The sequence below is a fragment of the Wyeomyia smithii genome, chromosome 3, assembly GCF_029784165.1.
Source record: "Wyeomyia smithii strain HCP4-BCI-WySm-NY-G18 chromosome 3, ASM2978416v1, whole genome shotgun sequence".
Classification (NCBI taxonomy): domain Eukaryota; kingdom Metazoa; phylum Arthropoda; class Insecta; order Diptera; family Culicidae; genus Wyeomyia; species Wyeomyia smithii.
In genome coordinates, this window is record NC_073696.1 from 31139378 (window position 1) to 31151013 (window position 11636).

The window sequence follows — 11636 nt, forward strand, 5'->3', positions numbered from 1 at the left end:
TATCGAGGTTGCCTTATATCGAGGTATGACTGTATATATATATATATATATATATATATATATATATATATATATATATATATATATATATATATATATATATATATATATATATATATATATATATATATATATATATATATATATATATATATACAGTGAAACCTCCAGGAGTCGATATCGAAGGGACCATCGACTCAAGGAAATATCGACTCATAGAATTAACTTTTGAAGACGTCAATTATTCATACAATAGATTGCATAAAGCTGTGTACACTATTCTCAATCATTTTAAACTTAAGATATTATTCAAGTAGCAACAGGTGTCTAGAGTCAATACATGTTGCTTCGCGAATCGATCCGGACCGATTGTTTCCGATATAGCTGCGAATTTGTTTGATATTGATAGAGATTTTATTCTATGACATTGATTGATCATTTAAAATCACAATTCTGAAAAAATAATTCAAAAATAACACTGTAAAATATAATATTATTAAAAATTGCATGTTTTATTAAAATACTATAATCGACAATGTTATAAATAGTTAAATTGAAGAAAAAATATACCATGCAACAGTAACTTTTCCTTTGATAGCAAGAGTTAAAAATAAGTATAAGAGGTGAGAGCATTTTTATATGTCCGTTGAATTAAACTGAGACAAATAAGAGTTGTGAGCATTTGATAATATTTCTTTATTAGAGAGACTTTTAAGTGATTTGCCTCTGCTATTAAATGATTTCTTGCTGGATCATAAATTAAGTTATAAAATGTTGAAGCAAGATTTTTTGCTAGCTGTAGAGCTTCCAGTATTATTGCCCTGGAGATTGTTTTTTCGTCTAGTTTCGCTAACAAAAATCATCAAAATCCGATCGCTATCACATTTTAACAGACAGTCAGTACATTATTCCTTCATTTCTCAGTTTTTTCATCTTCTGCGGGAATTGAGATTCCATTCACTCTTTCATACCATAAAACAACATCGGCTCATAGAAACCAAACAACTAGCATAGTTACCATACGAGACCATCGAGCGAAGGAGGCATCGAGTAATAGAAATATCGACTACTGGGAGTGAGTTTGTATGGGAAATCGAAGGGACTGAAAATATCATCGAGTATCGGAAAATATCGACTCCTAGAACATCGACTCATGGAGGTTTGACTGTATATATATATATATATATATATATATATATATATATATATATATATATATATATATATATATATATATATATATATGTATATATATATATATATATATATATATATATATATATATATATATGTATTTATATATATATATATATATATATATATATATATATATATATATATATATATATATATATATATATATATATATAGCTATATATATATATACAGGTCGGACTCGATTATATACAGTCTCCTAAAAATTTTCACTGTATATAATCGAATCAGAAAAAAAATTTTTTTTTGTTTATTTTGCATAAATAATTTGTTGTTTTTGAAAAACGGACGGAATAAAGAACGGACTTTTATGGATCAATAAGGAAGCGCTTATTTATAACGTAACGCAAGAATAATTATTGTTGATCTCCTTTCCCCCTTTGCCATGCTTTTTGTTAAATTTTCCGTATGGGGCCAACGCTTTCCCGGTTCCTGAGCGTTACAAAATTTGTAAACGTTCCCTCGCGATATTTCTGTTTTAGATCAGCTTTACTTTACTTGAAACATTATGGCTCAAAAACCAACGTTTTGGGTCAAAAAATGTTGCGTCACGTCATATTGGACTGAAGAGAACGTCCATTAATTACGTACCGCAAATAAAAACTATTTTCGACCCCCTCTTTCCTCTAGGTAACGCTCTTTGTATAGATCTTCAAAATTTTAAGTATTGATTGCGACGTTTCGTCAGATCTCTACCTCCCCCAAGCGTTACGTATTTTTGGTCGATCCCTATACGACATTGCTGCTTTAGGTAAGTTATACTTAAAATTGAAAAAAAAAAATTTTTTTGTTATGATTCGATTATATACAATTTTGTATATAATCGAATCATATATAATCGAGTCAATATATAATCGAGTCTGTATATAATCGAGTCCGACCTGTATATATATATATTATATATATATATATATATATATATATATATATATATATATATATATATATATATATATATATATATATATATATATATAAATATATATATATATATATATATATATAAATATATATATATAATATAATATATATATATATATATATATATATATAATATATATATATATATATATATATATATATATATATATATATATTATAAATATATATATATATATATAAATATATATATATATATATGAATTGTCAAATTTATCAATTTAAATTGATTTTACCTGAAAATACCTGGAGAATCAGAGAATGTCAGGGGAATTCATTTTTCGATCAGGGAATATCAGGGAAAACTGAAAAATATTCAGGGGAAAATTTTTAACCGAGAGGCGATTTATTTGAACGGCTCACTTTACTTTTATGGCGACAGATCATTGAGATCCTATGCCGAATTCAGAATACGTCTCCACAAGACTCGGTCTTGGGCTTTTCGATTAGAGGGACGGTACGGTATTCGATTAGAGGGTATCCGATTTTTTGTAGTAGAATTGAATGGAAACATAACCTATTCTCAATATTCAGGTTACAGTGGGCTGGCCATGTAGCACGGATGGCGGATGAGCGACCGTCAAAAATAATATTTAGCAGGAAACTGGATAGAGACCGACGACTTCAAGGCAGACCTCACACGCGCTGGATGTGTGCTGTCGACGAAGATGCCAGAGCAGCGGGTGTAAGAAGAGACTGGAGAGTAGCAGCCCAAGACCGAGTTTTGTGGAGACGTATTCTGGATTCGGCATAGGATCTCAATGATCTGTCGCCATAAAAGTAAAGTGAGTCTTTGAAAAAATTGCTTCTCGGTTAAAAATTTTTCCCTGAATATTTTTCAGTTTTCCCTGATCGAAGAATGAATGACACCCTGCTACTTCCTCTTGATAGAATAAGTCCATTTTATAGAAAAACTTACAAGAATATTGATCCTCACCAGGTAATTGTTGATAACATTGGCACTAGAAACGAGATTTCGATAGGAATTCATCCGCATAACATAATAGGCCTTTCTTAGAATAAACATATATATTTATTTTTCTCTCTAAATAATAAATTTTTGGTAATCAATAGCACCGAATATTGAAACTCAACATTAACACACATACGAATATTCATTCTTACATACAAGCATGTACCCACGTTGTTCAAATTAAACAAAACTTGCTGCTTCATTGTGTGGGAGAGTTCGATTGTAGATGGTACCAATAATAAGGATTGCTGCTTGATAACGAGGTTTAGTGTTCGGAATCTAAGAATATTTGTGGAAAAAAATTGTCAGCAGATTCTTTAATTGTTTGATGTATCACAGCTGCCGATCAAGTTTGTTTTACGCTAATAATGAAATAAACCATCATTTTACAATGTTGATGACTATGAACTGTCAAATGATTTTAAAGTTCAAACCTTTGCGGCGAAAACCGTAAGGCACATGATATTGATTTTTCAAATGAAGAAGAAGGCTAATGTCAACATAGACAAATTGGTAAACTTTTTATTTGGGAATTTAAATTATGTTGGCATTTTTTGAGTTGCAAATAATGTCTGTGTATTTGTGAAAGTCAGCTCTTTTCAGTTCATTCATACAAGTTTTTAACTTTCATTTTAGTGTTCTGTTGTGACGAATCTGGGTTTTTTTTCGAGATGACTCCCCGAGAGACATTAATTCATTCGAGAGAAAAAAAAAATGACAAAAATCGGTGTCTTGGTAGGCTGTTCTGCCTACCACAATTGCAAAGTTTTAAAAACAAAGGCGCGTTGTGGATCTGCCTACTAGAGATGGTCGGGTATGGGAAATTTGTTACCCGTACCCGACCCGTACCCGACTCATCTAAAATTTTCAAACCCGTACCCGACCCGAACCCGAAGTCTGGTTTGTTTAAAATACCCGTACCCGACCCGAACCCGAAAAATATCTATCCCAACTACCCATACCCGACCCGTACCCGATAGAAAAAAACGCCGAAATTGCCGGTACCCGACCCGTACCCGACCCGTCCTGGATTTTTTTTAATTTTTTATTTCAAAATGCCTGGGTACCTCGCACATTTTATGCACTGATTGTCATATGTGGTTTCTCGAGATGATGGCCGGAGCTAGGCTAGAACCGAGTGTGCGTGTGAACGAATGATAATCAACCCAGAGTTTCAGGCGGGTGGTCCACTATAAGGAATCGGTCCACTATGAAAAGTGCATGTCTGGTGAAGTTTAAAATAAACGACGAGTTTTATTAACACATTAATAGGGTCAAACGAATTTTAAAGGTTAAAATTAATATAGTTTATGACTTGAGAAAAATTTGATGATTCACTGCATTTGCCAAAAACCTGTAATTTTGAGTATAGATTCGGTGTCATTGATAAATTCTAAATATCGGTAGAAACAGATGTTTTTGCACATGCGGCATCCTTAGTCAAAGTACAAACCAAGACTATGCTATCGTTGTCAAATCTCATATATTTGTTTCGTACTAAACATCTCAATGCACAGTGGGAAAGCGCTGGCCATCAAAACAAATGTTTAAACGTCAGCTGTTTCATAACATTTTTCCATTATTGCTATAACATTTAAGTGCTTAAGTCCAAAATTTGGGTGTAATATCATAAAATTTGATTTTTTCATAACTTTTCAAAACTCGGCATACTGACGTTTTTTGACATATTTAATAAATATATATCATTACTTTGAAACGCTCTGCAGCTTCAATGATAGCTTGGATTTTTTTGGCCTCGAAGAAAAAGTTGATTTGTAGTTAGTTTTTATTACCTATTATAATATATAATATTGTTTTAATTTTTATAAAAACAATTTTTTTTTTGCGAAATTTGGTTGAGTTGTGCAAAAACTACGTAAGCTGTTTTTGTAAAGAGGACGCCCTGTGGCGTAGCTTGTGGTTAAAGATCATATAATTCTGTTTAATAAAAAAGTGGGGGAAAAGTGCTAAAAAATCATGAAAAATTAAGTCACGTGCTTTATGAACGTCCCCAACTAAAAAGTGGAATGGAGATTCGTGTTCAGCACCCCAAAATTAAGTATATACCATATTTTTGTCGTATTTTTCGACACTTTTTTTACTTGGCAAGCATTTGTATTAAGTCGCCCCACAGTGCAATGCTCCGCGGGTTTCCTGACAGTTATGAAAAAAGCCCGACAAAAAATCCATTTAAATCAAAACCGTTGCAGGAAGAACTATTCAATCTAACATTAGAAAGCGATAGCATGATGTCATTCCCTTGGTGCATAGACTGCCGACAACTGTCAGAATAGGTATTGGGCGATCTCTCGTTGAGTGATGATGGGCGATTTTCTCTCCGATCTTACCGATTATCGACATTAAAAAAACACCCAGGCTTGAAATGATAAAAATTAAATTCTCACAATGCACGAAAATTGAATTACCCGTACCCGACCCGTACCCGACCAAGTGAGAATTTTTCAAACCCGTACCCGACTCGAAGCCGAAGCCTTGGTTTTTTAATTACCCGTACCCGACCCGAACCCGTAAAATATTTTTTGGCGTTACCCGAAACCCGACCCGAACCCGTCGGGTACGGGTCGGGTACGGGTTTCGGGTAAAAATACCCGTACCCGACCATCTCTACTGCCTACGTTGGAAGAGATGAAAAAAGCTTGAGGAGAGCTGAAGTACCACAAAGCCGCTGGGAAGGACAGCCGAACTTTTCCAAGTATGGAGTGAGTGGTTGTTTAGTGCAATTCACCATATAACCTTGACGGTATGATCTAAGGAGAAACTGGTTGGAAGGACTAAGATACCTTATTTATAAGTAATCTTGACTGTATTATACTCAATTCCGCATATAATCTTCTCTCTCATATTCTGGACATAAGCCGTTGCAGGAAGCCTTTGTTGGTGCATACCAGACCTCGACAAGTTTCGAGAACACAGCTTGGGGGCACATCATCTGTTTCTAGACATCAAGGCGCCGTAAGAATCAATGAAACGCAACAATATATGGTAGATTATACTTGAATAATCAGGAAAGCGGAAGATGTGACGTTTGAAGCAAAGCGAAGTTGCTGTTCAACAGAGTCTTGGAAAGGCCGACGACTTCGTGGCAGACATCGCACGCGTTAGATTTGTGCCGTCGACGAGGATGCCCGAGCAGCGGGTATGAGGGGCGACCTGAGAGGAGCAGCCAATGACGGATGATTCAGATTCTCTACGATTTTTCGCAATAAAAGTGAAGTGAATAGTTAGGAATTTACTGGATTATTGTTTTAAAATCAACTACGAAAACATATTAGAATTCAAGGGATTCACAACAAACATCACAGCACTGAAAATATAGCATGCTCACAATTAACCCTCTAGTGCCCGGATTAATTTTTGGACAGACTTCGGTAAAATCACTATGAATCTTTACCAACATATTTTAAGTGTTTATTGAAGCTTTTTAGAGGTTTGACTAAAGCCCGTCTAAAGGCGACACAAGGCACTAGAGGGTTAAAGTTTACAATATTTTTTTTGTTCGCACAACATTTATTTGACACGGCACAATACAAATTTACAATATTATTGCAATTCTTCATTATAAATGTGAAAACAGACAAACTAACTAAGACAGAATTTGTATGCTACAGTCAATTTACCCTTTTTGTATGAAATTTATCTGATGTCAATCAACAATAAAGTTGCACTGGAGAAATTTTAGAAAATCGTGTCATTTGTATTTTAAAGTGATATTTTGGTTATAGTTGGAAATTTATGCAGTGGATTTAAGGCAGAACACAACCTTTGAAATCAAGGTGTAAAAAATTTATGATCTGGGAATTTAGGGCAGACAAACCGTAATCTCATCAAAATATAAATAACATGCTTTGTTACATCGTTAGTAGAGGCTCGGCACTTTATCAAATACTTTTCCTATGAGTTGTGCTGAAAGAAAGGGAGAGCAAATAAATATATAGTAACGTAACAAAGATTGGGTCAACAATTGAATTGTTGATTTTAAAAATATAAATATCTATCAGTATACAGCTAGGGCCAAAATGATTAAGCATATTTTGTTCATTCTGTGACATTGAATCGATTCACAGAGGCCGCCTGTACACACACACATCATCACCCTACTCTGCCTGTTTCTAATCGTTATGTCACAAGCGCCGCGACGCAATTGTAATGATGTTTCACGGCGTGAATGGGAGTGCAGAAACAAAACGACAACAAAAAAATAAATAGTCCACGCATACACTTGTTCACGCGAGCACTGCTAGACAGATCACCGTGCTACATGCGAACTGTCAAAAATTAGCTTTAGCAAACAACATTATTACCTACAGCCGAGTTCGACTCACGCGAATAAGCTTGAGTGTGTTTTGTTTGCGCAGGTCATTTGCAATCTAGAAAACGCTTAGCGATTCCGTTATCTGGTGAGATATTTCGAAAGGCAGCGCGAGTGGTATAAGCTCACAGCCTAGTAGTCGACTGGTGACCGATAAGCGAGCAAGTCAGGTGCATTTTTTGGATTAATAAGTGGTTGACCTTGTCTACTGTTTATACAAGTTCAGTATGCTGCGCAGCATAGTGAAACTGAGCGATGGCTGTTCAGCCCGGACCATCATCATTCGCTGTCGTAGTGTTCAAGCTGTTCCGAATGCGGTGAACGCTGTTCCGGAATCAACCGTTGATCCCGAATGGGCCGATGCTTTGCCGTTCGAAAATATTCCTGGACCAAGCAATTTCACTGTGCTTAGATATTTTGCTCCCGGAGGTAAGTTTTGTGACGTCGTTACCCACACCGCTGAACGAGGCGAACCAGTAAATAGCTTCACCGATGATAACAGGTTTTTGTTTCGTTCGTGAACGTGTTGTTTGGTGGTGATGAACTCGCGTGTGATGATGAACTTTTTTTAGCTACTCATGCTGTCGTGGGAAAATAAAATAGCGAAAAAAATTGTATCAACTCGAGAGATCTTTATTTAAAAATCAATTGCCAGGAAATAAATTACATCGCACAAAACACATTTCGTTCGTGCTGCAATTTACAAGATGATATTGCATTAATATCATTGGAAAATAATGAAAAATATTGAATGACTGCCAAGTGCTGTGAGCGCATTCGAACAATAGCGCGTAACCATGGAAGCCAAAGAGGAAACGACGGTAAATTGGTTATTGATTTCCATAGTCTAGACGTGATCCACTTAGGTTTTGTGGTTTGCTGCTACGGTTGGTTAGCTATTGATTGGGTTCAGGGACCTTTTCACGGCTGGAAATGGACACGATCGGTGTAAAGTAAATTGATGCGCTTTTCCGTTGTCTGCGATTTCGATTTGCAAAGAAAGCCCCTGAGCGTAACCGGTTAAAAAACACATTTTGCTTAAATAGTTGAAAGACAGAAAGAACATTTCTGCCCATAATTCAAAAATTGGCTAATATGCCATTTTTACCAGAATCGAGAAAACAGTTTCTCGTGATGGTATACACCCTAAACAAGATCTCTACGGAAGCCGATTGTTAAAAAATGCATTTGCAAAGGCAGCAAACGTGAAACAATTTTGGCTAATATCCAAAATAATTGGGAAGTTGGCTAATATCCAATATGAACCTGTGGCATGTTCACGAACCAGTGTATTATTACTGTACTGTGTTTCTTCTATCTTTCGAAAGTGTGTTGTAGCTTGGTGGTTACTGGCGACAGGTGAGCGATCGTAAGGATCTTGCATCAAGTTTGACTTTTTCACGAAGAATATTTGATGCTACAAGAATTTATTTGTTGTGCTGCGAAACCCAATGATCAAAACGTGTGACTGCTTCCTTCTGTCATAAATCTTTACATTTAAAAAAATGATATTTAGCTTTTTGATTAGGAGCAATATTAATAAAAAGAATATTCAGATTTCATTTTGGATTTGATGAGAAAAAATAGGAAAGTGGATTGTGAGATTACCATGAATAATAATATTTTCGTTATATTGTTATATTGCAGCACGTAACAATTGTCTCGTCGTCCTTTTAATCCTCACTTGTGCTTTCGTGTTGTTTTATTAAATTTAAAACCATTTCCATCATCAACGAGTACGATATAATTCACATCGTATGGATATTAGCCAAATTGCACACCGTTTTGTCAACTGACCTTTCGTTTATAATTGAAAAAAAACGGCTACTGTGTTAAAAATACGTGGCGGATGGAATTTTTCTACAGATTTCTCTGGCATATTAGCCAATTTTTGAATTATGGGCAGATTTATAGTCATTATTAAAACTAAGCGTCATCAGTTTTGATTTTATTTTCGACCAGGTCGCTTTTTTCTACGTGACTAAAATTTTTGATTTTCAGGAAATTATTATAAAACTTTCGCCAAGAAGTTTAGAAGGAAAAATGTGACGCAACTTTTTGTTTTCAAATTATTTAAGAAAAATAATATTTCAATAATGTTGTTAAGCAGTGATTTCAAATTAAAAAGCATAAGAGATTCAACTTTCTGGATCATTACCATGTCAACCAAAACTAAATTTCAAACTTCTATTTCCAATCTAAATAATTAGATTTTTATAATTGTTCCTCAAGGTGTTGACTTTTAATCCACCTGCAGGCTCTCTTCACAATGCTACCCTACAGGAGATGCATGGATTTTTCCGCAAGACGTATGGTGATCTGCTCCGCATGCCGGCAGCGTTCGGCCGAAAAGAAATGCTGCTGAGCTTCAATCCGGATGACTACCAGAAGCTCTTTCGAGCGGATGGACAATGGCCGATCCGTCGGGCGCTGGATAGCTTTATCTATTATCGGAAAAAGCTAAGACCGGAAGTATTCCATGGTTTGGGAGGATTGGTTTCCGAGTAAGTGTGAGCCAAAGGCTGAGTTAAGTGAACTCTGCTAAAATTTATCGTTGATTTATTATATCTACAGACATGGTGAACCTTGGCATAAATTTCGCACAGTCGTAAATCCTGTAATGATGCAGCCGAAAACAATAAAGTTGTACGTTGATAAGGTTGATGTGGTATCCAGGGAGTTTATGGAAATGTAAGTATTTTGTAGGTATTATCAGATAAATGTTATTTTCGCTCTTCGAATTGGTTAGTATGAAGAGTATACGGGACGAGAAAAACGAACTTCCTGCCGATTTTGATCAATGGTTGAATCGTTGGGCTCTGGAGTCGATAGGGGTGCTAGCCATGGATACCAGACTTGGAGTACTGGGTGAAAATCTTAGTGAAGAAGCCGATCATATTGTGAAGGTTGGTTTGAAATGATACTTTCATGAAGCTTGTATTGAGTGATAATGTATATTATATGCTTAGAATATCCGACAATTTTTCGAACTAACATATCAACTAGATGTCTTACCTTCTGTATGGAAAATCGTTAAAACACCCAAATTCCAAAAGTTGATGAAAGCTCTCGATGATCTTACAGGGTGCGATGTAGTATATTACATGTATATAGACCAGTGTAAATCTACTAATTAATTTCAGAATGGTTAAGAGCAAAGTGGATGATGCTGTTGTCAGGTTGGATAAAAATCCTTCAGTGGATAATGAAAATCAGAGCGTATTGGAAAAACTTTTGAAAGTCGATCGGAATATTGCTGTTTTGATGGCATTCGACATGCTTATGGCTGGAGTTGACACAGTATGTGTTTTGATTGGCGTTTCTTGAACAAATGGTTAGTCCTTTAACTTTATTTCAGACCGCAACTGGGACAATAGGAATTCTTCACTGTTTAGCCACGAATCCAGACAAACAGGCGAAATTGCGTGAGGAACTTCGTACGATTCTCCCTAACAAAGATTCTCCATTGACACCGGAGAATATGCGAAACCTGCCATATCTCAGGGCATGCATCAAGGAAGGTATCCGTATTTGTCCTCCAACTGCTGGAAACCTTCGCGAAGCAGGAAAAGATTTGGTTCTGCAGGGCTACAGAGTCCCGAAAGGGGTAAGAGACCCGCTTGAATTTTATATAATTGGGTTGTAATTTCCTAAATCCCCTGGCAGACAGATGTTGCGATGGCAGCAATGTTGTTAATGAAGGATGAACAGTACTTTGGTCGGGCAAACGATTTTCTACCGGAACGCTGGCTAAAGGAGGAAACCGGCGGCTGTCCAGGAAAAAACTCACACCCTTTTGTGTATCTTCCGTTCGGTTTTGGTCCCCGAACCTGCATCGGCAAACGGATGGCTAATCTGGAGATGGAAATTATAGTTGCCCGTATTACGCGCATGTTTGACTTCCGGTGGAACTATGGACCCTTGAGGATTCGCGGTGCAATAGTCAACATTCCGGACAACGAGCTGAAGTTCGAAATGAGGGAGGTCGATAAATAATTCGTTGTGGTTCAATTTTTTTCATTGTAAATGCAATAAGTGTTGCAAACCAATGATACAACCAAAAGAATCCCTATACAAATCAATATCAATTGAGGTCCAATAAAAATTGATAAGCAGCATTTGTTTACGTTGATACCAAAAAAGGAGCGAGTTTTTTCTTTCACATACTGATATCAGTAA

The 11636-nt window shown here is 35.8% G+C and overlaps 1 protein-coding gene across 2 annotated transcripts; it reads left to right on the forward strand.

Moving 5' to 3' along the window:
- The first annotated feature begins 7387 nt into the window (after positions 1-7387).
- On the forward strand, positions 7388-11575 carry LOC129726632 (cytochrome P450 CYP12A2-like). Of its 2 annotated transcripts, none has more exons than XM_055683573.1 (8): positions 7388-7886; positions 9715-9961; positions 10032-10148; positions 10207-10363; positions 10427-10542; positions 10601-10757; positions 10816-11064; positions 11124-11575. In XM_055683573.1, the coding sequence occupies exons 1-8, from the start codon at positions 7685-7687 to the stop codon at positions 11451-11453; spliced, it is 1575 nt and encodes a 524-aa protein (XP_055539548.1). In that variant the 5' UTR covers positions 7388-7684; the 3' UTR covers positions 11454-11575. The 2 variants fall into 2 exon arrangements, with proteins under 2 accessions (XP_055539548.1, XP_055539549.1); XM_055683574.1 differs by lacking the exon at positions 7388-7886 and adding an exon at positions 8240-8278 and having other exon boundaries at positions 9690-9961.
- Positions 11576-11636: the final 61 nt, after the last annotated feature.